Source organism: Equus asinus, chromosome 14 (assembly GCF_041296235.1).
Source record: "Equus asinus isolate D_3611 breed Donkey chromosome 14, EquAss-T2T_v2, whole genome shotgun sequence".
Lineage (NCBI taxonomy): Eukaryota > Metazoa > Chordata > Mammalia > Perissodactyla > Equidae > Equus > Equus asinus.
The window spans coordinates 3841392-3868032 of NC_091803.1; the positions used below are offsets into that span (position 1 = coordinate 3841392).

At 55.8% G+C, this 26641-nt stretch overlaps 1 protein-coding gene across 2 annotated transcripts in view; it reads left to right on the plus strand.

The window, feature by feature from the left end:
- Positions 1-26641, plus strand: part of FOXK1 (forkhead box K1) — a 60532-nt gene that overhangs the window by 21962 nt on the left and 11929 nt on the right. The window contains exon 2 of one of the 2 annotated variants that reach the window (XM_014865078.3): positions 20547-20732. The exons of the other annotated variant lie outside the window; for it this stretch is intronic. Within the exon in view, the coding sequence (XP_014720564.3) occupies positions 20547-20732 (186 nt within the window). The remainder of the gene's footprint in view (positions 1-20546; positions 20733-26641) is intronic. 2 annotated transcript variants of the gene reach the window in all.

Consider the following 26641-nt stretch of genomic DNA (forward strand, 5'->3'; position numbering starts at 1 on the left):
TTTCTCCAGCTCCATTTGAGAATTGATCGTCCTGTGGGGCTGCCAGAAGCACGAGGGCCGTGCGCTCCCCCCGCAGGAGGCACTGGCTGGTGGCTCTGCCAGGGCAGACGCAGAGGCCGCGTGCGCACGGCTATGTCGTGTGATGTGCCAGTCAGCGAGGCCGGGGCAGTGACAGGGACACTCAGTGGATGTGCCGTGGCTCAAACACAGGAAGTAACCTTCAGTGGGCGTCCTGGTCTGAAGCCAGCACCTCCTGTGGTCATGCAGGGAGGAGAGCTCCCTGCCCGGGGGCCGCAGAGCCAGTCGCGCCCAGCCTGTGGCAGGGGAGGCCGCAGGGCACAGGCACCATCCCTTCTTCAGAGCGTTGGCCTGGAAAAACTTCTATCCCACCACGCACATTCCCCCGTGAGAACCCGTCTCAGGCACACGTGTCTACACAGGATGCTGGGAAGAGCACCCGAACACAAGAGATGGATTTTGGCGAGCAGCTAGCAGACACTGTGGCAAGAGAGAGCTGGGCTGGATATTGAGGAGAGGGGGACCTTGGGTAAAGGAAGATGCACTGCTCTCAGGGGACGTCAGACCTCTTGGCAAGTGAAGAGCGTGGGAAGATGTGCTTAACATGGCCAGTGGGGAGCCCTGGGGGTCTTCAGAGGAGACAGGTGATGCTGTCAGCACCTCCGTTTAGGATGCAAGTCAGCAGCAGCCTGTAGGTGGGTTGTAGTGAGGTGGGTCCTTTGCAAGAGGAGATCTCAACACTCGAATCTGTAGGAGAATAAGGATGACAGGAGCTGTGCGTGTACTGGCCTTATCACGCGCACTGTCTTACTGTCGGGGGTATCGCCATAACCCCCAAGGTAGGGCTGGTGTTCCTAGACTTTACAAAGGAGGGACCTGGCTCCGAGAGATTAAGTACCTTCCCAGGGTCACTCGGCTCTGGATCACCAGGCCAGGCTGGGTTCACACACAGGGGCACAGGAAGTGAACATTCAGACATGCGGATGACGGAGTGCTGTGACCTGGCGGGAGAAGGGATCGATTGGGCTGCAGACTCAGCAAACGAATGAAGTGGAATTTGGTTCAAGATGAACCACAGTTGGGAACAGCGCAGGGACTCCAGGCGGTGGTGGGCTGACCCCCAGTGCCCGGAAACAAGACGTGCCTTTGGAGAGAGGCGCGGGGTGGATGAGCCTGGAGCCAGGGGGCTGTGCGCAGAGGAAGGACGTGGGCGATCGGAGCGCCTCGGGAGTTCTCTTCCAACAAGTCCGAGCTAGGCATTCGCCTTCTTTGGTGTCTGAGGTGGCTTGTCTGTGCTTCCTAGTTGCCATTTCCTCGGTTTATTTGCCTTTAGACATGAGACGGGTGAGGAGAGATGAAACCCACACACGATGTTAGATGGAAGGGCAGGGTGCCGGCCCTTGAGGTCGCTCGCTCCACCACTCGGTTCCTGTCTCGTCGACGCAATTCCTTCAGATGGCCCTGTGACTCGTGCTCAGTTGGTGTCTTGTTTGCGTGCAGTGTTGACTACGGGTGGTTCCAAATAACCCACACTGCGCGGTGACGCCTTCCCTGGAGAGCAGGGTTACTTTCCGCGGTCGTCAGCAGCGTCTTCCTCTGCGCGCGGCAGCCCTTGCAGACGGCGCAGGCGCTGCCTTAGTTCAGTTTAGTCCTTTGCCCTCAAGGAGCTCTGCCAGGAGGTGCCTGGGCCCGTCCGTTCTGCCTGCTCCTGCCTAGGGAGAGTGCTGACCGTGGACACGATCAAACCGCCGCCCTCCGTGAGTACTGGGCTCGGGCCTGTAACCCCGCACACGGTCGTGTCCGTGTCAGGCTTAAACACACCAGCTATCTGGCGTCTCTTTACAAGCCGGGTTTTCTGTCCTCTCACCTGGCTCGTCCGTGACTCTCTCGGGAACGTGCTGTTGGCTCTGTTTACACTCCTGAGTGCTTTCAGATCCATTTATGATTAAACGCTGCTCAAACAGCAGAGTGAGCGCTGTTGACACAGAGCAGGGCTGGTGGAGCGCTGGCCGGGTGGCGGTGAGTCATTCCCCTCCGTTCTGTTGATTCCACCTGACAAGAGACGACACTTATTTTTAAGTTGTGCTCACAGCTCTGTGACTTCTGCAGAACTCCAAACAAGATTTCAGTTCAAAATTGTGGTAACAAAGGGGATAACAGTCAGTATTTCCAAGGGGCAGGCTCCCTCACTCGTCCCCTTCGGTTGATAAACTTCACATCTAGACTCATCGTCAGCTACCTTGTGTCAGGTAATTTATCCAAGTAAATTTGTGGCTTAAAAGAATCTCTTCCTGCCCTGTTAATTTGCTAGTCGCTTACATTTTGGAATAGTCCACAGAGAAAGGTTGCACCTGTTCCTAGGCGGTTGTGTAAGTTTAGAGGGAAAATGCTTCTTTTGTGTGATTCTTTTGGCGCTGTTGTGTGCCAGGCACTGAGCCAGGCCCTGGTGCGATGAGGAAAACAAAGCAGAAGAGTCAGGAGTCACACAGCCCACGGGCCAGCCTCCTGCACAGAGGCTCTGATGGCCGGCGTCCTTTTGATCTCTGACTCATTTGTAGGGTGTTTGTGAAGTCGCCTGTTTTTCAGCAGTGGGAAGCACCTGCTTCAGGACCCCCAGGCCTTGTCGCAGACGGGATGGGGATGGCCGAGGAGAGAAGGAGCATCCCCGTAGTTATAGTTAACCTCGCGCAGCCACGCAGCCGCGCAGCCTCAAGGGGAAGAACTTGCCAGACGGCCCAGGTGTGGAGATAAGAGCCAGTCCTCTTGAAAGTAGGCGTGCTTTTTGCTCGTTTTGTTTTGACGAGGCGCATCGTACAAATTTAGATTTAGCCGTTTTCTGGAAAGATGATGCCTTCCCACAGTTCAGAACTCAGCGGGTTTGCAGTCCACACTGTCTCTTCCTCTCGTCCCGGCTTCCCTCTCAGATAATCCGTTTCTGGTTTCTGGACAGGGAGAGCATCAAGTTGACAGTAAATGTCCTTTCCTCCCTGAGTTCCCTTTCTCCAAAGACCACGATTCACGGAACGTTGCCGCAGGCACCTTCAGAAAGTGCGCGTGCACGAGGCATGCCGGAAGCAGAAGGCCACTCTGCGCCTTCCTTTCCTCGGTGCAGAGCGGGAGCCACACCAGCGGGAGTCAGGCTCTGCGTGGGGGTGGAGGCGCCTTCTGGTCCACCGAGTTTCCTGGCTTTGTCTAGTGCGGAAAATCTTCACGGGGAGCGTACACGGAATCGTGTTGTACTGTAACGTACAGTACTCCCTTTCAAGGGGAGATCGTGAATTACAGCTTCAGTGTGCCAGCAGGCGTGTCTCAGAGTGAAGCTCTTGGTGTCAGGCTGAAGTGTGAGATGGGGCCAGGTGCAGAGGCCGCAGCGCGGTGGCCCAGGTACAGGCTCTGGGGAGATCGTCCGCAGCCGCTCTGCCCAGCCATCCTTTTTCCGGCAGACCGGCTGGGCCTTGGGCCTCCTCCCGCCGGGGGCAGAGGCTGGAATGCCTGACCTATGAAGAGCCTTCTGTTTATCAACAGTCAACTTTTGACTTGAGCAGAGCCAAGTTTGGAATGAATGACTAGGATATCTTGAAATACTCTGGTGTTGTGAAATATGAAGCTTTGCAAGCTCACTCTTTCTCTCTGTAACTGACTGATAGGAACCGGGTCTTGCCAAGTGGCGCTGTCGTGCAGATGTTAAGTTGGGCGTCCTTGGCCACTCACAGCCAGGCATGCCAAGGTTCTCTCGCTATGGTTCCCCCCAAAAGAGTGCTCACGTCCACAGTCAGTTCTTTGAAGATAAAGAAATGTGGGGAAAACAAGCAAACACAGTCCTTCCAGTGGCTAGTCGCAGGATGGAAGTTGCCAGACTTAGACCCTGCCACACGGACGCTGTAATTAAAGGACCAGAAATAAGGACCAGCAAAGTGGGGTGCCTCTTTCAGAGTTGGTGGGAAGAGCCCATAGGGTGGGACGCCGTGCTCTGTGTGTGGGTGGGTTTCTGACATTCGGGTGGAACAGGAGGGCAGCGGCTGAGCGGCTGTCCAAGTTGCAGAATGCACAGGTAAACACCTCCTTGGTCCCTCTGCCTGGTGGCCTTAGTCCAGCCTGGGTGAGAAGGTGGTGTTGCCTGTGACAACCAGGCCTGTTTCCTGGAGGCAGGCAGTGGTTCGAGAAAATGCCCTTAATCCTAATCTTGAGCTGCTGGCAGCCCTTAAGCCAAATCACCTAAGGACTTTCCTTAAACTTTGAGAATGGGGCTAACTCCAGCCAGCCCCTGACCTGAGGGTCCACGGCTGGCAGCTCAGACGCAGTTGACTGGTCTCCGTTTCACCGCGTGTTGATGTGCGTCTCCTGTGTGCCAGGCCCTGGGTGTGACGGTGAACAGGAGAGGCCTGGCCCCTGTCCTGGGGAGATGGCTGCCAGTGGGCAAGGCTTAAGTGAGAAGATGCTCCCGCGATGTGCAATCTTGAGGAGAAGAGTTCAGCGCCAGGAGAGGGAGGAGGTGGGGCCTGTGTGGACTGGGGTCAGAGGTGACCTCTCTGAGTGTGGTCACTGAGGCTGAGTGGGTGGGCCCCCAGCCAGGCAGAGGTGAGTGCGAGGTGGGCACGAGTGTTCCAGCAGAGCAGCCCCAGGGCCGGGAGGAGCTGGGCCGGGCAGGGCGGACGAGGAGGCTGGGGAGGGAGCAGGATGGCGTCGGGGAGGCTGGGGGGCTGGTCACAGGCCTGGGAAGTTTAGGTTTTCTCCCCAGGGGCCGTGGAGGGTCCTCAGCGGAGGAGGGGCCTGATTCCTCGTGGGGTTTCTCAGAGACTGTCCTGCTGGTGTGTAGAAGGTGAACTGGCCTGTCCCCAGGAACCCGGGCGCCGTCCTGTCACCCAGGCAGCAGAGTCAGTGGTGCAGGAGGAGACCCCGAAACTTCCATTTGACCGTATTTATGCTTCTCCCGTAAGAATGCGCTTGTCACGCTTCATCGTGTCTGTATTGGTGGACAGCATCATATACACAATCTATAAATAATAGGCAAATGTCCCTCGTCAGGGAGCGGTGCTGAGCCATCTTACTGGTGGGTGATGAAGGTTGGCAGAGTTTAGTGATGAGAAATCTTGGCCCACGGGCAGACTTGCATGCTCCAGCCCAGCGTCTGATGAATGTGTAGGTTTTTACATGGAACTTAATATCATTTTAATCTTTAATTAAAACCGAAAAAGGTTTCTAAATATTTGAATTTTCCCTAAATTGGCCCCTGAAAAAAACAAAAAACTTGCTCACCGCTAACTCAGACTGTCGTGAAATCGTCACCGGATAACTTTCGTCCTTGACTGGTGTGCCTGTGCCAACCTGGAATAGGTTCTCAGGGTCGTTTGGACTGTTCCCTCGTCCTCTGAGTGGTGACCGAAGCTCGCCGTGACACGGGTGACTGAGTTTAAAAGGCGTGGCGGGGGCAGCTCGTCTTGGGCTGTGCGGAAGAGACGGATCAGGTAATCCCCTAGGTTTTTAGCCAAGGAGTGCAGGAAATGGTGGGGCAGATAAGAAGTAAGGAAAATGAGGCATGTCCATGTAGTTTTCATTCCCAAGATAGACTTCTTACCTTTAGATGCAGCCCTTTTTCCTGCAGGCGCCAGGCTGTGGCGGGGCCCTTCCCAGGGGAGATGAGTGGCTGGGAGCCGTGTGGCCCCGAGTCCTGGGAGAGGCCCTGCCTCCTGGGCCCATGCTGGCCCGCAGGGGTCGCCTCGAGGGGGCCTAGGGTTAGGTTGGGCGTTGTCGTGTCCTGCGCTGACTGAGAAGATGAGGGCGGGAGGGGCGTGTGTCTCAGTGAACGTTTGATGTCTCTTCCATTGCTGCGTGAATATAAGCAGTGAGATGGGGCCTCACTTCCTCTGTCCTTCCCAGGTGTCCCGGCTCCAGGGACCCTCCGAAATCTGTTGTTCTAGGGACCCTCAAAAGTGGTGCCCAGATTCTCAATTTAGCTTCTCGCGTCCGTGGGCAGTTTCCTTAGCTGAAGAAGCGTTCTGTGAATAGCTGTTCCCTGGAATCTTGGCCAGGGGACGTCCGGAGCCCCCGGTGGGGGCCGTGCTGAGTGAGTGGGGAGCCGCCGCCGTGCTGGGCGTGGGCAGATGGTGTCCTGTGGGGCCCGTGGGGACAGCCCCGGGCTTGCCTCTTACACCGCCAGCGCACTTGTGTACTTTGGGAGGTGTCGGGTGGCCTCTGCGAACCATGATTACAGGAATGTTATAGAAACGTGACCGGCCTGTGGACAGTGAGGAGGGGGAGCCCAATTCCCCTGCCCAGCCGGGCTTTCGGGGTCCTGCCCACCCCTCCTGGGCCACAGGCCTCTCCCCCCAACCCTCCGCTGGGTCCCCACTCCCTCTCCTCTGTCCCTTTGGTTTGGGTCCAGCTCCCAGAGAGCCAACAGCTAGTCCAGAAGCCTCGTGCACAGAGTTCTCTTTGGGGGTCTTCTCACAGCAGTCTTTGCGTGAAGAACCCCCTATAGGGCTGGCAGACGAGGCACCCCCAGACCCTGTGATCAGACGAGTCACAGCACTGGGCTCAGTTCCCGGCCCCACCGTTTGTCAGCTTGGTGATCCCGAATAAAAAGCGTGCCCTCTCCGAGCCCCGTTTCCCTCCTCTCTCCCAGGGAAGATGGTAACCGTGGGCTCTGGCTGCTGACGGGGCCGGGGTAAGTCATCGAGCTGCTGCTGCTGCTGGGCGCCCGCTCGGCACCAGGCCCATCGGCCCGATTGCTGCGGGACAGTTGGCAAAGGAGTGTGCTGCCCAGCACTGCCTGACATGCCCGGCCTGAGTTGTCTTCTCAAAGCTATTTTGTTTCTGTTTTTTGGATGTACCAAGGTGACCTCTTTCAAAGCCCATCTTTGAGTAATCTCGCCGAGTTGAAAGCCTCCTAAAAATGAGAGACCAGCCCGTAGCCGTGCCCGGCCCTGCCCGTGTCGCTGCGTCTGCCCTGCCCCGCGGACGGTCTCACGTTGCCTTGGCAGCATCACAGCCGTGTGGCACCAACACGAGTTCTGGGAGGAATTCAGGAGGCTCGCTCTTTCTCCTCTCCTCTTTCAAGCAGATTCTCTTCAGAATAGTACCCATTAATTTCTAAGGAGTTTGGTGACCTCACATTTTCTGCTTCTTAGTTTTTTCGAGGGCCCTTGGCATTTTGGGCCCTTGGTTTGTGTGAGTGAAAGTGGTGGTGGCCTCACACAGGAATCCCCTGCTGCCCTTGTCGGTGCCATGCTGGGCAGACACTGGTGAAGTGGGCCCCCCCTCCAGCCGTGACTCAGTGTACCCTCCATGGCCTGTCTTTTCTTCACTAGAGAAGCTCTGACTGACTTTCCTTCCTAAAGCCAGGCGGTTTTGTTTTGTCCAAAACATGTATCGGATAAGAGATATTGCGCCCTACTGTGTGTGTGTTTAATGCGACTCTGCCACCTTCGCTGCTGACCACAGTCCAGGCCTGGCTCCAGGCCTCGCAAACATCCAGGCTGCTTCTGTTTTCTGTCCCACCATGCTTAGCACAAGGCTTCCATTTTGAAGGTGACCTCCTTGTCCAGGGTGGTTGCTGGTGAACCAGTCATCACATCTCCAGTCGGGGCCTGAAATGGGAGGAAGGGACGATGAGCAGTAATACTCACCTGGTAGCTGTCTGTCCACCTCTTTGAGGACTTTCTTTGTCTTTTTATCGGTCTTTTTTTCTTTTTTTTTTTTCTTGAGGAAGATTAGCCCTGAACTAACATCTGCTGCCAATCCTCCTCTTTTTGGTGAGGAAGACTGGCCCTGAGCTCACATCCATGCCCATCTTCCTCTATTTTATATGTGGGATGCCTACCACAGCATGGCTTGCCAAGTGGTGCCATGTCCGTACCCGGGATCCAGACCGGCAAACGCCGCGCCACCAAAGCGGAACGTGTGCACTTAACTACTGTGCCACCAGGCTGGCCCTGGCCCCTATCGGTCATTTTTGACTGCAGGGGAAGCTGGGACATGGGCACCCAGAAAAATATGGGGGGCTGGAGGGGGGAAGTGGGTTTTGAGTGGGCACCCCATCTTCTGCACTCCTTCCCCAGCAGAAGCTTGCCCAGGCCTGTCCCCAGGTGCCACCCCCCCAGTGCCCCCTTCACCCTGCTCCCTCCACGGAACCCCGTGGGGCAGCTCTGTGAAGGGGCTTCCTCCGTGGGAAGCGGGGTTCCTGGGAGGGTGGGAGCTGCTGCCTTAGGATGCAGTCCTTGGCTCCCTCCGGCAGGAGCGCCCTTCATGTACCCGCTCTTGTTTCCCTCCTGCTTTGGCGCAGACGAGAAGGGAGCTGGGCGACAGAGCCCCTCCATCGCCTGGGTGCTGCTCTGTGAGGACGTCCCAGGGTAGGGGGCAGGAAGCAGGCGATTTTTACTGCTGCACCCCGAGTGAAACGTGGTCCAGATGCTGTTCCAGGAGCCCGGCCCGCCCTGAGGATAAGGCTGGGGAGAACCAGACTGGCTTTCTCTTTCACTCTCACCACACAGCAGGGCAGGTCCCGGCGTGTCCCGGCCACACTGCTCTGGGCTGCACAGCCAGGCAGGCTCGCTCACTCAGGCCCCCTGGCGCCCAGCAATGGCGCCGCCCGCCCCCTCCCTGCAGCGCCCAGCACACCCGCCCGCCTGCCCCCCAGCCAGAGCTGCTGGTTGATGTCCTTTGGAAAGGACCTTGCAGTCTCTGTCAACTGCGGTCACTTCCTGGCTCCGTCACAGGAACCAGGCGGCTGCCAAGTGTGCTCTCAGGTTGGGGCACACGCCCCATGGCGCCCTGCCTGCCCCCCTCCCTCCCTCCCAGCCCTGGGGCTGCGGGGCTGTTGGGGGGCGCGTTCCCTTTGTGCCTGGTTGCGTTTTCCAAATTAGGAAGGTGAATAAAGCAGGTCAGAGCATTCGTGGAAGCTTCCAGATGCTGTGCCTGCCGTGTTTTGACAAATGGAACTTGTTTCTCAGGCTGCTCCTTACGGAGGTGTGGTTGAGGGTTGTGTTGGGAGCTTCGCTGCTGTCTTGGGGACAATGTCAAAGGGAGGTCTGGGAACACGTGACTTCTGACCTGGATGGTAGCGCCCCTGTGAGCAGCACGGAGGTCTCGCAGGTTTGCCTGGAACATTCCTGTTGCTTTTATTTGGGAAGGACCAGACCCTGCTGGGTGGTGGCGGTGCCTGCCTCTCCGCAGCCCTTCCCGGACTCACTTCAGCTTCTGAAAGCCTTTCCTCTGCCAAGTTTAGCAAAGTTGGACTTGGGCCTGTTTGTGTTGCCAGAACCCAGGATGTTTCCAGCCCGTGGAGCTGATTTCTGCTGTGTCTGATTTCTGCTGTGTCTGCTTTCTCTTCGCCTCCCCGTCCATGGTTCGGCAGCCACTTTGTCCACAAGTCTTGTCTTTTTGCCCCTCTATTTTACAGGAGAGAAGATCACACAGGAGCCTTTTCTGTAATATCTTCCAAACACACGTATTTGAATATGACCGAAGTGTCCAGAGAAGCAGGGCGTTTTGGTTGGTTAACATGCCTGCAGTGCTCAGTGCGTGGTTACCCGGTGTGTATGATGACAGCAGATACTAGTCTTTAACTGTCGCTCTTATGTTACTGTTGAATTTCATGTTAATTAAGGTTTAGGCAGTCGACTCTCGATTTTGCAATTTATGCTGAAGTCGAACGTCCCTCCTTCAGTGCTGTGTCCCACTGGCTGACAGTGTCCTGCCTGACCAGTCCACAATTCCTAATGTCACCTCGACATTGTCTCACATGGCATGGGGGTCCATGACCTGAGGACGTGTGTTACCAGTGCTCTCTGGATGGAATTTTTTTAAGGAAGATTAGCCCTGAGCTAACTGCTGCCAATCCTCCTCTTTCTGCTGAGGAAGACTGGCCCTGAGCTCACATCTGTGCCCATCTTCCTCTGCTGTGTATGTGGGACGCCTGACACAGCATGGCTTGTCAAGTGGTGCCATGTCTGCACCCAGGATCCAAAGCGGCGAACCCTGGGCCACTGAAGCAGAACGTGTGAACTTAACCGCTATGCCACCGGGCCGGCCCCTCTGGATAGAATTTTTAAGTGTAAATGCGATCATTACTTATTTTGCGCTGATTTCCCTTGGAGCCACGCCTGGCCCTTTCCTGGGCCTCCCCGTGGTCTTCCTTTTCAGAAATGCTTGCAGACCATGTCGTCTAGGAGGGTGGGGAGAAGCTGCACGTACAGTGGAGGCCATTCTGTGTCTGTCTCGAGTTGAGATCAGTGTTAGGCAAGTAGTGACCCCTGCACAGACTGCTCCAGGCTCCCCCCATCATGGTGACACCTTGACCTCATGGCAGCCTGGCCTGCAGGACACCAGATGGAATGTCTCCAACCCGCTGGACAGCAGCTGGGGCTGGCTCGGAGTTGCCGTCTTCATGCGAGCCTCTCTTTTTAGAGACTGTGGACATGGGTTTGAGTAGTTCAATTGGCAGCTCACAGCCCTCGGTGTGTGTGATAGAGTGAAGACACTCTTGCCCACTGCATGTTCTCACTCTTTGGCTAATTGATGCTCCTAAGCACAGTGAAGGCGTATTGTCGAAATCCTTGCAATGCTAATCCAGGATCGGAAAAGTCTGACGAGTTCTCTGTGGTTTTGGAAGATCCTCTGATGGAAGGTGTTAGCTGTCACCCCTCCGTGTGGCCATGGCTTGTTCCCACACCCCTGTTTAGCATTTATCTTGCTCTGCCCCGTGGACTGTAAGTTCTGGAAAGAGTACATCATGGTGAACTCTGACTCGTGCGCACTATCACGCGTGTGCTGTGTGTGCGCCGTGTCCGTGCGGAGAGAACTGCCCAGGAGCAGAGGTGACACCTGCCCTCAGGGAGCCTACAGGCTGCCTAGGAGGACCAGCCGTCCAGGGCGGGGCCCCTGAGCCCGGCGGAGGGAGCGGGGTACTCCAGGAAGGCCCCGGAGAGGAGCTGGCCTCTGGGAACGCAGTCTTGAAGGGTGTAGGTCTGCTGGGACAAGGCCTGTCTGGCACTTGGTGGCAGGCGCCCGATGAGTGTTGGTCACGTCGAGTTGCCATGGGCTGCATCCTAAGAAGATCTGCTGATTGAGCCATGTGGACTTTTTACAGTAGTTTCTTTCAGTCAGCTTGGAGGGAAAAGATGCGACAGAATGTGAGTTGCTCAGTGCAGGCGAGCTCTGCTCTGTCGCTGTGTCGGTTCCAGAGAGCGACAGCGTTGTTTCTGTGACCTCGGTCCCTAGAGTCTAGCCTCCTGGTCTCTGTGTAAGCCGTGTGGTGCAGGAGGTCCCTCTCGAGGGCTGCTCAGTTCGGCGTTGCACCTCAGGAAGCCCAGACGTTTGAAGGGCTCCTTCTGACCTGGTCGCTCCCCCGTTCACCCAGCTGGTGATGCTGGTGTTTTCCCGGCAAAGCTGGACTGTACTTGCTTTTCCAGATGTATCGGCCTCTCTGCCCCGTTCCGCTTTACAAACTAAAGCGTGGGAGCTCGACTTACACAGTAATGTTTCTGGTACATCCCCACAAAGGGCTAAGAATGTCCCTGGGAAGATGGCCTGGGGTGCTCGCCCCTGGTCCCTGACCCTGCATGGTCTGCGGCTCTGCCGGGACGCTGTGTCTGAGGTCCAGGCCCTGGGCAGGCTTCCCCGATATGGGGAGGCAGAGATGCCGCCTGGAGGTGGACTTCGTTGGTGATGGGGGTGGGTTGTTTCACGATCGGCTTCAAGAGCTGGCAGGCACTGGGCTTTCTCCGGGGGCCGGGGACAGAGCAGGCGTGGCAGGCCCACTACTGGCCCTTCTTACATTTGCCAGGTCTGAGGCAGAGTTGCCCAAATGTGCCTGAGAACACAGCTTTCTGGGGCATAGGATTCTCCTGGGGCACGCCCACAAAGAATGCACACTCCGGAGCATCCCCAGCCCAGAGGACTCGCTGTCACTGGTGAGTCTCAGCCTTGCTGAGTACTACTGTGGACGTCACCTCGAGCCCTCCCAGTGATGCCCTGGGAGTGACCTTGAACCCTCCTGGTGACGCCATGGGAGCCACCCGGATCCTGGCGGGTGACACCGTGGGGGTGACCCCGAGCCATCCCCGTAACGCTATAGAAGTTACCACAAGTCTTCCAAGTAATACTATAGACGTTCCCTCAACTCCTCTGAGTAACACTGTAAAAGTTACCTCGAAACCTCCAAATGGTACGAGAGAGGTCACAAGTCCTTCAGGTAAGATTGTAGAAGTTATTAGGAATCCTCTGAGTAACAACATAGAAACGCCCTGCGTCCCCGAGTGACACTGCAGAAGTCACTGGAATCCTCTGAGCGTGCTGTAGAAATGCCCTGCGTCCCCGAGTGACACTGCAGAAGTCACTGGAATCCTCTGAGCATGCTGTAGAAATGCCCAGTGTCCCCAAGTGACACTGCAGAAGTCACTGGAATCCTCTGAGTGTGCTGTGGAAATGCCATGCCTCCCCCGAGTGACACTGCAGAAGTCACTCGAACCCTCTGAGCGTGCTGTAGAAATGCCCTGCGTCCCTGAGTGACACTGCAGGAGTCACTTGAACCTTCTGAGTGTGCTGTAGAAATGCCCTGCGTCCCCGAGTAACACTGCAGAAGTCACTGGAATCCTCTGAGTGTGCTGTAGAAATGACCATGAATCCTCTGCTGCTGGATTTGGTAAATGTCACCTGGCAGATTGATGCTCCCCTGTAGACAGCTAGGTGGAATGATTGTGCAGGGACCATGACCCTCAGGACTGCTGGGCGCTGTCAGCCCCGCTTGGCAGGCCGTGTGCCTGGAGGCCTCTGGGAGCTTCTGTGCTGGTTGCAGGATCGCTCACTCCTCACCTCAGCACGCTCCTGAGACAGTTGCTGAGACCCCAGTTTTAGGGAGAAGCCCGGTCTTGGCCAGATCTTTGGCCACAGTTTTCACTGTGCTTTAGCCATTCAGCACAGGTACTTGAGTATCCCACTATGCTTTTTCTTTTTTCCCCCTAGAAGTGGTGGTTTTGCCTGAATATAAAAATAAATGCATTCTCTTAGACCACAGGAAAACAGAGAAAGAGGAAAGCTGAATTACTTCTAAACCGGAAAATCACCACCACGTTTATCTTGCACACCCCACACCCGCACACCTATACTGTTGCGAGGCCCAGGACCAGCGCCGAGTGTGCGTGGCTGGTTGGTGGTGACCAGGGTCCGAGCCACGTCTCTGGAACCGCCCTGCTCCCGCCTTAGCGCAGCCAGCCCCGGGTCGCAGCTGCATGGGCCGTCAGCCCAGCAAAGGAGAGCCCAGGGCTGAGGTAGAAGGTGCAGAAACCCAGGGGGTGGGTCGAGGTGGAGCACTGTTCAGGGAGGAGCGGGAGGGATGGTGGACGAGGCTGCGGTGTGAACGATTATTCCTCTGCCTTGCATCTACACCAGCATTTAGTTAGTTTTTTGGACTCCGATGACTTGAATTTCCGTCAGTGGGTCAGGGACCGTGCAGAGCTGGCTCCTGCCTGGAGACGGTGGCCATCCCGCCTGCCCGTAGCCTGGACATTTGCTTCCCTTTGACCCTCCGCCGTCCCCGTCTTGCTGTGTGTCTGTCCGACACGTGCTTCGCCTTCGCCGCTCCGTGCTGCTGCTGAGCGCCGCAGCCAGGTGTGGGCTCCGCGCGGAGCGGGCCCCACCGCTGCAGCCCCTGCTGCTCATGTGTCTGGATGTTCTAGCAAGACGTATTAAAGTTTTAATAGAAATAAGATATTTTAGGTTAAAAAATTTTAAGATGGTCAGAATTCTATGATTTGGCGATTTTCTTTGTAAAAGTGTTTTCAAAACCGTTTCCTGAACAGTCTTATTTTTCTGTGGCGTTCTTGCAAGTCTCAGAGCCTTGGTCTCGTGGCCCTCTCCTTTCAGCCCTTCTGTAAATGCACGCTCAGCAGGCCTCCAGCCTCCCTTCCCTTCCTGACCAGCCTTCCGCCCCTCAGGTTGGGCCTGGGCCCTGAGGGGCTTTCTCCCTGCGGCTGGAGCCGGACCACGCTGCAGAGCTGGGCCAGGCCGGGTCCGTGATGGGGTTCTGAAGGCCGCATCGCCCTGGCAGAGCTCGAAACTGCTGGACCAAGTGTGTAACAGCCGCTTTCTTTCCTGTTCTTGAGCCTTTCATTCTCAAAGGACATGGTGACAGCATTTAGGGAACATGTTGAAAAAGAGCCGTCTCCAGTAACGCCACCCTCCCCTTGGGCTGTTTTCATTGCTCCCCCTGCCCCGTCCTTGTGCCGTAACCAGAACAGCTGGGGCACGTGTCGGCGCACACTCACCGTGTGTCAGTTGTGCTCATCTGCACTCGCTGCACTGGGGCTGCTGTGGCACCGAGGCCTGTTTGTCTCTGGTTGACCAGAGAGGGGCCTTCAAGTCAGTGAAGGCCCACGTCCCACCACCACGTCCCAACAGCCTGCTCTCAAACCCAGTCTCTGATTTCAAACCCCATGCCTCAGCTGTGACCCACGCGTGCCGTTTGGTCTCCGCTGTCTTCATTTATCAGTGTGTTATCAGCATTTCCAGGTTCCTCCGCGGCCCGTCTTTAGTTTGTGCTCATCGTGTGTTAGATGCCCTGTGTGCTTCTGTTACCGTGGTGGGAGTATTTTGTTTAATACCTACAAGAACCCTATGAAGTATGCACTATAATTATACCAATTTTCCTGATGAGGAAAACAGGTCTGATACATTCAGAGATTTGGCCCAAAGGCACACAGTGCTGGAAGCGTCCCCTTAAGTGGCTGCATCGTATTCTTCCCTGAATTTGCACTGTAGCTCACTCCGCCATTCCCCACAGGGAGCTCTTTAGCTGTTTAGAGTTAGGATGTAGGTTTGGTCTTTGTAACCAAGGTCAAAATAACAAGGGTGAAGGTGATGTCTTTTACATGTAACAGTCCTAACGTAAGCTGATATGGCAGCTCCAGACTCTTTCTCTTACGTCGCTCTGTTACCCAGTGTCCGTTTTATGATCCACCACGGCTGCTCCAGCTCCTGCCATTGCAGCTGCATTCTGGCCGTCAGGAAAGGGAGAAGTGAAGAAGGCAGTCTTTCTCCTGAGGCGTCCCACTGACCAGCACAGTCTCGTGGCTGGAAGTGTCGAGGCAGAGCAGTGTCGTCTGTAGTTGGGCGGCGTGTGTCCAGCTGAAACCAGTTCGCTGTGGAAGCAGGAGAGGAGGTGTGTCCAGGGAACCAGTCGTGTGTCACAGTCGGCTGTTTCTGTCACCCTCATCCCCGTTGTCAGAGGAGGCGGCCCAGGTCCCACCCAGTGACACCATGCTGTCTGCGTTCTGGAAGGACCTCTGTCCCCAGTTCCCTGTCCTGCCTGAAGTGGGTCCTGGAGATGATGTGCTTCCTGGCTGCCGCCCCTCGCGGCTGGGGTGAGGGGCAGCACACTTCGCAGCCAGCTTCACCGCCGCTCGGGGCAGAGTCTCCGCAGAGCCCGGGCAGGCGCCCAGGCCGCGGCCTTCTGTCATGTCTGCGTGTGGAACCGCAGCAAGGATCCCTGGTGCAAGCTGTAGTCTTGAGAACCCTGGTCCCTCTGTCTTGGGGCTGGGGCCCCCTCTGCCGGGCTCGCTGCAGTGGGGGCCGCTTTGAGACCCTGGAGCTGGCCTCGGTGGACTCTCTTCCGTGCCCCAGGCTGCTCAGTCATCCAGCCATGTGGCAGCTGTGTGAGGAGGGCCTGGGGCCTTCTTATCCTGCCGTCCATCGCATCGGACTGCTGAAGGCCACACACGTCCCAGCACATACCACCGTGGAACGTCCCCACAGATCCCGGCGCGGTGGCGGGTGCTGTCCACGCAGGTCTGCACTCAGGTGTCACAAGGGACGGTTTGCCCCACCACGCGAAGGGCGGCCAGGTTTCCAGCCTGCAGCGTTCGCGTCCACCCCCCCACCCCCGCCTAACCACAAAGCGGCCAGCGCCCTGCGTCTTAAATTTTGTGACTGCGCCATCTAGCTTCCAGCAAACACGACTCTGCAGGGGTGAGGAAGCCGCGTGGCGGCCTCGTGAGGCCCCGGGTCTGCATGTGGGGTCCGTGCCTTCCTCCCTGTAGCCGCCTGACTTCGAAGGGGCGTCTTCTGTAGACTGGCAGTCATTCCGATGCTAACGCTCCTGGCCGGAGCCTCCCAGGCTTTCTGTTCTGTGTCTTTTCTGGGAGGTGACTCCCGGTCTGTCACCCAGCCTGCCTTCTGAAGTTTCTTTTTTGTGTCACATCAGTTGTCCGGGTTTCCTGTTTTTCCCTGGCGGTGCCTTCTGGGCCCTCAGTCCTTGGTGGCAGATCCCCTCTCTTGTCTCAGGGCCCGAGTGGGCTGCGTTCTCTTCTGCCTTGGACGTCTGTTTCCTCTGCGCCCGCCCCCATTGTTGGCCTCGGTCCTCGGCTTCCTGTTGGAGATGCTCCCGAGCCCAACGGCACTTCTTCCCTGGCTGCGTGTCTGCGTTTCAGAGCAAGGCACTCAAGATGCTCGGCTGCCGCGTGCGCCTGGGTGTCGGCTGGTGGGCTTCACGGGGGCCCACAAATGCCGGGTCTGCAGACGTCCTGGGGCCGTCGTCCACTGGGGCGTGTTGGGAGGGTCGGGGGTGTCGTGGTTGGTGTGCGGAATTTCCGTCGTCATCCACGTTCTGTGGACTGTCGCTCTGTTGTGTCGGTGCCCCAGGTGCAAGCGTCTGTGCTTCACCGTCCGCTGGGACAGAAGGGGACTAGGAACCGAGGCTGGGGTGTCGGGGCAGCGACAGCTCCGGAGATGAATAATCTATTGTGTTAATTCTTTTTAAACTTTGTGGAGGCCTTCACATGTACTTCCTTCTCTCTCTGGTTATTTCTCTCGTCTAAAGTGGAGTGAACTGTGTTTATATCAGCGAGGACTGAACGAGCTATTTCTATTCTCCGACTCCTGGTGGGCGTGACAGGTGGTGGGATTCCTACGAAAGGACGAGATGGAAGTGAGGGTGACGGCCCAAGTTGCTTACGCTCGTTGATGGTCTCTGGGGGCCGGAACCAGCCTGCCGCGCTGTGATCTTGACCTCAGTCTGAGTGGGACAGCCTCACGTGGAACCAGCCTGCCGCGCTGTGATCTTGACCTCAGTCTGAGTGGGACAGCCTCACGTGGAACCAGCCTGCCGCGCTGTGATCTTGACCTCAGTCTGAGTGGGACAGCCTCACGTGGAACCGAGGCATTAGCCATTTTGCTCAACTGCCAGGGGCCCTTGGCTTCCGGATGGACCTGGGCGCTAAGCCTGGAGCAGACCCTGATGGTGGGAGCTTTAGGGCCAGAACTTTCTGGAACAGCTTGATTGAGGTGTAATTCGCATACCATACCACAAACCCATTTAAATTGTTCAAGTCAGTGGTTTTTCGTATATTCATGGAGTTGTGCCACCATCGCCACCCTGGATTTTAGAACATTTGTGTCACTCCAGAAAGAAGCCATCAACAGTCACTCTCCATTCCCCCACCCCACCCCTCGCCCCCAGCCCTAGGCAGCCGCTGATCTGCTCTCTGTCTCTGTAAATTAGGGCAAGGGTTTTGTGGAGATCTGAAGGGTGGATGCCTGTGAGTACAGGAGCCCTCTGCCGGGCTGGGGGGACAGTGACTTCTAGCAGGGACATTCTGACCTTGAGCAGGGACTCCTGGCAGTGAAGACGGGCCCACAGTGTGGTGGCTGGGTGGAGACTGAGTGTGGAGCACCTTCAAGAGAATGGCTTTAATTGCAAAACGTGGTCATTAAAACTCCAGCTAAGGCCCTAAACCAGGTGAAAATATTACAGGGAGAGAAGTAATTGGCGAACTCCACCAGCACCCTGGGGGGACATCTCTTTATAATTAAGTAACTTCCTGGTGGTTTCTCTCCTCCTCCCGGGTAGGAGAGAGTCTGCCTCAGGAGAATTTCTGGAAGAGTGAGTCAGCAGATGCTTTTAAAATCGCTTTCGCAGTAAATAATGTGACAAGTTTATTGTTAAACCTTAATTGGAAAATTACTGTTAAAGTAGGAAACTGTGCAGCTAGTATCAGTACAGTGTTGGGTTTTGCTTGTAAGGATGTCCCCAAGTCCTGGACTTTGTGCTTGTGTCACTAAAGGCTCATTCAGGTGAGGGTGAGTCTCAGCTGGCGGGAGGGACGGGAGGGCAGAAATCAGGCCGAAAACTGCAGGAGGGGTCTGAAGCGGTGTGCTGGCTCGGCCACCTCTCCACCTCCGCCCAGGCCAGACAGGCCTGACCACAACCTGGAGTCCAGACCCCCAGTCCAGGGGGTCAGGCGCCTCTTCTTGTCTTCACCCCAAACCCTGTTTTCTGAGTTCCCGCCTGCCTGGTGACTGCTGTCATGGGCCAGAAGCCACATCCTCTTTCTAGTTGGCCTCGGTGATTGTAGGATGACGTGACCTCACGTTAACATAGGGACTTGCACCACACAGAACGGCAGAACCCTGACCGTGTGCCCCCTTGGCAGATAGTGAAATGTCACCTGTTTTGTTCATTTGCTGGAGGTGAAGAAGAGACAGCTGGTAAAGGGCTGGAGAAACTGTCTTTAAGTTTCTGTTGTCATGCTGCTTTCGTGGCCGACACTGGTGGAACAGCTGTGCGTGCGAGTGAGTGTGCATCTGCACGTGTGTGCACACCCCCACTGTTCTTTGGGTCTTGTCATTCGCAGGTGCAGCTCACCTAGCCTGTCAGCTCCCCTGCCTGCAGCCCTCAGCCGGGGCTCTTTGCTCCCTGCTCTGGTTCGGGGATGCCCGGCCCATCCTGGGATGCAGGATGGTGGCTCTGTGACTTACAGGAGAGACAATAGACCTCAGAAAGCATCTGAGAAAAATGCGTGCTGTAACTTTCTAGCTAGAATACTGATGGAGGAAGTTTTCCTTGGGTTGTGGGGAAACTAAGGAAAATGGAGACGACATCAAATGTTTAACTGTGGGCTACAAGAAGGAAATTGCAGAGGATTTTTAGGTGGCCTTGGGTGGCCCTTTGCACAGAACCATAGGGGTGATGTTGAGTACGCATTACAGACACCCTGCCCCCATCCCTAACATTTTGGTGTTAGGCCGCATCTCCCAGCATCAGAACAGCATCAAACAGGAAAACAGTTTCGGAAAACAGTGTAAAATCCCTTTGTTCTGATTTTAGTTTGGAAATACAGACCCAGTGCCCGGGGTCAGACGGCTCCTGGTGCTTCATGACCGGCGCAGGCTCCACCTTTGTGGCCACTTCCAGCCCCTCTCTGCTCGGCCCCTCTCTGCTTGGGTGTCTCTGGAAGGATCGGTCATGGCCGGCCAGGCCAGTTTAAGTCACTGATTTTCTCTATGAAGTGTGGGCAGCTCGGTCGTCAGAGCAGATGCTCACGTTGCTGAGTCGTTTCGTGAGGGCTGGGGTCTTCCAGCGGAAGGCTCCAGAAGGCACCCTGTCACCCAGCAGGGTGCCCCTTCACGACCTTCCGTGATCCCAGAACCTGTTTTGACCTATTCTTAGGTCTTGTTTTTTAAAAACTCTCTTGCTGAGAGTAAAAGAGAATTTGAATCCAGGGGCCGTTTGCCGTGTCCAGGGCAAGTTGGAGGTAAATGTGCTGTTGAAACATTGCTCCCGTGGAGAGAGCAGAGAGCCTGCCGGCCAGGGCATGGACCCAGGGCCCTGGCAGACCTGAGCACTTCTCCCAGGCTGGTCCCTGGGGCCCCAGCGCCTTTCTGAGACAACCAGCAGTGCAAACGGTGCTCCTCTGGTCGTGTCTGACCCCTCCGTCCTGCACCAGAGCCTTTCTAGGCAGCTGTTCCTGGCAGACTGTGTTGCTGTCTCTCTCTTGGCAGCCTGCTTTCGGGTTTTTGTTTTTGTTTTTAACTGTGTCGCACCATTAGCAATTTGTTGATAGTCTGTCGGTTTAGAGATAAGAAGATGTGCTGGACAATAGGCCCAGGCTTCATAGGTGGAAGTTTCTTAGAGGCGGGTGGACCTTGATCCAGCCACACCTGCTGCATGAGGCTGCCTACCCCTCGGCCAGCGCCGGCTTTGTCTGTGTGTGGTCATCTGCTGGCATCAGAGCCCAGGCTCGAGGGGCCTGAGCACAGCACTGCTTGTGAAGCCAGACCTTCAACCCCGCCCCCAGCGCTCCCCTCGGGGCTCCTACCACACGCCCATGGGTGGTACTGTGCTCTGTCGTGCGGCAGCTGCCTTCTGTCTTCTGGGTGGCGTGAGCGTCTGTCTCTAAAATCGCTGCAGACACGGTGACCGTGGCATTTTGGTTCTCCGTGAGGTGGTGGAGCCCACGTGGGTCTTGCAGCCACGATCCTGGCAGACAGGAAGTAGCTGTCTGTCTGGAACCTCTGTTGGAGATGACGTCGTCAGTGTCTGTCTGGGGATGTGTATGTCTGTTCTGTTCACGTGCGCGGTGAAAGGAAAACTGGTGTCAGGGTTAGTCCGTATCCTAATGAAAGCATAAGAAAGACGATTTGGGCACCTCTGCACCACAGAGTGATCCCGAGAGTAAAGTTACGTGATTACAGTGACTTAGGTGGACTAGAACGTTCCTTGTCTGAATGTTGGCTTTCTGCTCTTGCCTCGGTTGCAGGTGCACTTTCCGGTTCCCCAGCACGGCCATAAAGATCCAGTTCACCTCGCTGTACCACCCGGAGGAGGCCCCGGCCTCCCCACTCCGGCCGCTGTACCCGCACATCTCCCCGCTGAAGATCCACATTCCGGAGCCGGACCTCCGGAGCCTGGTCAGCCCTGTCCCCTCCCCGACCGGCACCATCAGGTGAGCGGCCTGTCCCCGGGCCACCCGAGCGCTTGCCACACGATTTCCTCTGCCACCCGGGGCCCTGTGCTCTGGCAGTTTGCGAAAGAGGAAGACGATAGAGAAGTTCTGCGTTCTTTACAGTATTAGATGTGTTTCTGGAAAATCGCACGTGAATGGAAATTTTGAAACTATTTTAAGTGCATCAGGGGACCTGACTACTTAAATAAAGTCTCTGGAGGGTTCTCTTACAAAGCGAAGAGTCGCTACCTCATGAGTCATTTTTACGGCTTGAAAGTGTATGTATTAGGGCCTTTTAAACCAAGCACAGGGATGATGTTTTTAAGACATTGAAAATATTTTAAAGTAATGTTTGTATGCCGGAATTTAGCGAACTGTGTTTTTCTAAACTTTATTTGTGGAAATTCTTCGTGAAGTTTTAGAAATTAATCAAGACTTTGAAGAAAGGGAAGTCCTCGAACTTTCTCGTCCTTGGCGAGTTACACAGACATGACAAGGCCCTGGGGGAGGCTGCAGGTGGAAATCTTGCTAGAGAGCCGCCTAAAAGTGGCTCGTTGGGCTGTCGGCTCTCAGCGGCACGAGCACTTCTGGCGACAGCCATTCTGCCTCTGTACACAGGAGTCATGTGCCGCCTTCCTGTTTTGTCCTAAAGCATGTTGAAAAGACGTGTATTAGAGAGTCAAGATTTAATGAATTTTAAAATAGTGGACTGCTTCACTAGGGACATTTTTAAACGAAACTCGCTTTTTCTCTTTGCTGCTTGCGTGTGGCCCTGAAGATGCACTGGGGCCACCAGTGGGTTTGGCGCTGGCGCCTTGGTTTCTGCTACGGCACCGGCAGCTTCCACCGTGGCTTGTGTCAGCCCAGTGGCAAAGGCAGATCACGTCTTAATATTGTTAGGATGATAGTTTTGACCTCACCCACCCCTGAAAGATGCCTGGGATTCTCAGGGCTCCGTCTGTGAACCACGCTTGGGGAACCGCTGCTCTGGCCGAGCTGGGGTTCTGCTGTCACTACGGTCTCCTCTGCATGTGAGATACACTCCCTTCTCTTGCCAGCCAGCCATCCTCTGGTAGTCACTGTTTTTGAGCCTTTTAGTGGTTTACATGTGGATGCCACGTTGGTTGCCTTTGCATAGTAATCAGTGTCTCAGGTGCACCTGTCGGTTTCCAGCCGTGACGTGTCGGCTGCGAGCTGGGGGTCCCTCACGCTGAGCTGCTTGGAGTTGGTTTCCTGCTGGGCAGGGACGAGGTGTCCTCCTCTTACAGAGAGAAAGTTCGGGCACAGCACTGAAATGGCATGGCCCCTGATGCAGGCTGGGCTCTGAGTGCTGGTTCTGGACGTATTTCCAGTTAGCGGGAGAACGGGGGGCCGGTGGGCAGCCTCTTGGGCCCTGGCTTCCTCGTCGGTGAGGCCAGCACGCTGGTGTCCTAGTTCTTGGTGGTGACGATGCTGAGTGGTGGCCCCCTGAGAGCCTCGTGGTTCTGGACCCCATGCCTCGTCAGCTCTGTCCTCGCTGTTCCATTCAGTCCTTGCAGCTTCTGAGACACTGTTTCTTCCTGAGCATGTCTCAGACTTCTAACAGTGGCTCTGTTCTCGAGCCCAGGGTTTAGCATGTTCTCAGTGCTTGCTCGGACGTCTCACCTGGATCAAGACGTGAGTGCTTGTGTGAGTTCACAGTCAAGTCAAGCTGTGAAAATGCTCTTACATCCCGTCATGTCTGTATCGTTTATACACAGATGAAAAATTATATGTAGTGAAACAGTGTAGCCACTTTGGACAAGAGTCTGGCAGTTCCTCAGAATGTTAGAGGGCAACCACATGGGTCTCTACTCACGGGGTCCTAAGGTCCAGTGAAAAACTTGTACCTGAGGTGTGATGGCAGCACTGTTGACAACCACCCAAACGTGGAGATGACTCAGATGCCCATCAGCTGACGAGTGCGTAAATAGCACGTGGAGTGTCCTTACAGTGGAATATTATTTGGTCATAAAAAAGAAAGTATGGACACCTGGTACAACGTAGATGACCCTTGAAAACATCATGCAAAGTGAAAGAAACCAGACACAAAAGACACCACATGGTATGAGTCATTGATAGGAAAAGTCCAGAAAGGCAAATCTGTAGAGAAAGAAAGTAGGTGAGTGGTTCCCGGGGCGGTTAAAGGGAGGGGCTGCTCACCGTTATGGGGTTTCTTTCTGGGGTGAGGAAAATGTTCTAGAATTACGTAGCAGTGATGGTTACAAGCTCTGTGAATACCCTAAACCCACTGAACTGTGCACTCTAAATGGGGGAATTCTGTAGTGTGTGCATCGGACGTCAGTGACGCTGGTAGACAGCTGTCCTGTCCGCACACCTTCCTCCAGGAGCTCCTTCGGGCAGCTGCGGGAGCACAGCCAGTGTTCTCCCCGGGGCGTGTCCTGCGCCGTGTGGGGTGGGCAGTGAGGGGCCGTCCAGGCCAGTGGGCCAAAGCAGGCGGTCCCTTTAGACGGCCATGGGATTCTTAGTAATCAGTTTATAATCCAGCCAAATAGACCCTCTTTAAGAAAGCAAAATGTTTTGGTTTGTACCTGGAGAGCTTCATAAAATAATTGTATTTCCCAGGAGTATTCCAATTAAAAATAGGGGCCAACTGGTTAAGCTATTCAAGCAAAGCTTTGCGTGTTGAAGCTGCTCTTGTGTTAGGGGAGAGGCCGTGGCCCGGAAAGCAGGTCAGAAGAGAGTTCTTACTGAGCAGAGCGGAGCAGGTGCTGAGGGCGCGGTTCTCAGAAGTCAGGGCTGGGGTGAGTGTGGTGGAGTCGTGGCCCCGTGGTTTATGTTTAACTCGCTCTTGGCTGGGGTTGGCCAGTTGGGGGGCACTGGTCCCCCTGCGTCCTCTCCTTTGAGGCTGCCCGGGAGGGGCTGGCTTCTTGTTTTCATCTGGGAGAATATTTGCGGAGAAAGTAGTGACTTTGGGACTGGCTCTCGCCTTTTGGCCCTTGATTAAGTGTCGCAGAGAAAGCGTTTCTGTTTACATCCGTTTCTGTGAGCCCTGTGGAATTCAATTGAGTGTCAGAAACCTCAGAGGCCCTTGAGGTTTTGCTTGCGAGATCCTTCTCCTCTGGGCCCCGTGGCGCGGCGAGGTGGAGCCCACGTGTTTACAAACAGCCCCTTGCTCTCCTCCGGAGGGGAGGCGTGGGGTGCAGGGCCCTTTGTGAGGAAGGCGGCCGAGGGCACCCCCTGCTCCTGACTTGGTGGAGGCCTCTCGGCGGCTTGCCCTGGGAGCCCGGTTCCTCCGGCACCCCACCCTGAGCCCCGTCCCCTCCAAGACGCCAGGAGTGGCTGTACCTCCCGCCAGCTGCCTGCTTTCTCTGTTGCCGGTTCCGTTTCCCCTGGTGGCCAGGCCAGGGTGTGTGAGGGGTGTGGTTGGTTTTTTTTAAAGTTGGGTGGTTTTTTTGGCCCTGAAGTACTCCACCCGGAAAATGAATGAACTCTCTTTGAAATGAATTTTGCTACCTAAAGCAACGTTTTGTCCACCTCTTTTTTTTTTTTTTCATTTTGCAAAGAAGTGTTTTTAGGAAAGAAGAAATTGGTTAATCATTTTCTGGATTTTACAAAAACAGAGACCCGTCTAAACAGCTCTCCTTAGAGCTGGAGTTTTAAGAAAACTGCTGAACTGAACCAGAAAAATGGCACGGCACAGAAAGAGAGTAGCTAATTTTAAGCAACAGCAAGGTTTGAGAAGCTGTTTCTTTAAGGAGACTTGTCTTGATTTTGCCAGTGTAGAGATCAGAAACGAAAGTAATTTGTTTTATGACATCTGGCACAGGTTAGCAGAACGTTGTATAAAAGAAAAATTGGGCAACTGACTTCAGAATCGAAGCCCCTTGCCGCCCTGGTCTCGAGGCTCGGCCCTGCCTGGCTGCAGGACAGAGCCAGCCCTGGCGCGTCCGTGTTCCGTCGCGTTACGTGTCTTTTGAGTTTGGAAGTTATTGGATCTGCGTTAGAACTAAGTGCTTCTGTTTTTCTGGCAAACTTTGGATCCTTCCTTAAGCGTGCGCATCCTGCTTCGGCGTCCCAGCCCCGCCCCACAGGAGTGTGACTCCCGGAGGGGCCGTCCTGCAGAGCAGGGCCCTTGGCTGGTGGAGGAGCGTCATCAGTGGTGGGTCACCTGGGGGCTGTCTTCCCTTCCCACACCTGTCCCTGTGACCTCACACCCCCAGCCCCACCCGCACCCACGGGGTCCCTTTCCCCATCTGAAAACTTCAGAGAAACAGAGTTGGTTCATCCTACAGGCAGGTGGGGCCTCCATGTCCTTTCTCCTTTCTGCATGAGTCCGTGCCGGGGTGTTTTTTGGCTCTAAAATGTTGGAAGTTGTCTGAAGCTTGTGCTTAAGTTCTTCTCCAGCCGGGTGGCCGTTTCCGGTTCTCAGACACATCTCAGGGGCGCTGGGAAGGATCATGTTAGTGTTTTCTGGGTGTGCCTTCTGGGCGGCGCCCGGCCGTGTGCAGCCGGCCTGTTGTGCTGCTGTGGTGTGAGCACGTGGCTGCCCCGGAGAGCCCGTCCCAGATCCCACATGGGTTCCGATTCGGATTTGGATTCGGCAGCAGCAGGACCTGATGGGGTGGCTGGAGGGCAGCCTCTGAGGGAGGCGCGGGGGGCAGACGAGTCTGCTGCTTGTTTTTCCAGCAGGAAAATGCTTTTTAGAAACTAGCGAATCTTTTAGAATAGGTTCCCAGGATTTCACAACCTTGCATTTGTCTCACCAGAGCACAGACGTTCTTTAAGATAAAGCTAAGAAGCTGGCCTCTGAATTTCCTTTCCCTGTTCTTTTACTGTCTTCAGATTACAGAAATGCTAAATATGCGTGATACAAAATTCACGTATTTCAGAGAATGAAGTCCCCACAGGGACACCCTGGAGATGAGTCCGCGTGGTGCGTCTTGCCGTGAGCCTTCCTTGTCTAACAGCTGTTGTCACCGGTTACTCCTCCCAGAGGGGCCACAGAGTTCCTGCTGTCCTGCACCTGGCGGTTGTCGCCTTCCACGGTGCCCTAGGCGCCCTTCCGCGTCACTGCGTCTTCAGTGGCTGCGTGGTGGCCTGGCGCGTGGCCGGGTCGCAGTGTTCACTGACTCGCTCCGGGCCGCACGGCCACCCTCCCCACCCCCCCCACCCCCCCCCCCCCACCGTGTGTCACACTCACGAGCAGAGCCCAGACCCTTGCTGCAGGCCAGGGCACGCTGGGGCTGAAGCTGCCTCTCCGAAACGTCTACACGTTTTATGCCGAGGCGATAGGATTCTCAGATTTGGTTGGTTGTTTAAAATATGCTCTTTAGGGTCATGAGCCACAAGATTCTAAGAACAACAGTGAAAATAGACGCCGTTAGTGAGGCGGGCCGGCCTGTGCCGAGGGCTGGAGGGCCATCCGTCCTTCGGTCTCCGCAGCAGCCCTGTGGGGCGGGACACTGCACCCCCTCTCACAGTGAGGAATCTGAGGCTTGGAGAGAGTGATGCTGCCCAGCGGGTCGTGTAAGCGGCCGAGCGATGGTTCAGCGGGTGCCCACGGCGGTGGTGGCAGCGCTGGTTCGTTCCATCTGTGTTGTTAGAAAGTCTGCTTTTATCCTAGGGGGTTGCCGCCGAGACCGGCCTCCAGCCCTGCCCTCTGAGCGCTGTGCGCGGCTTCCTGGGGGCCTGAGCTGGAGCCTTCCCGCCTCGCCCCCTCCTGGGGTTACAGCGGAGCCTCCTTTATTCCCGCTGTGACGCCTGTCCCAGCGCTGGCCGCTTCCTCTGTGGCACCGGCTGTTCTCCCCAGGGGTTCTCACCACCCTTCCCTGCGTTTGGCTCGCTCTCCATGCGCCTGGGCCGCACACCCAGCCCTCTACCCGGTGTGAGTGGCCTGTCCATCGCTTGCACCTTTCCTGGGACGACCT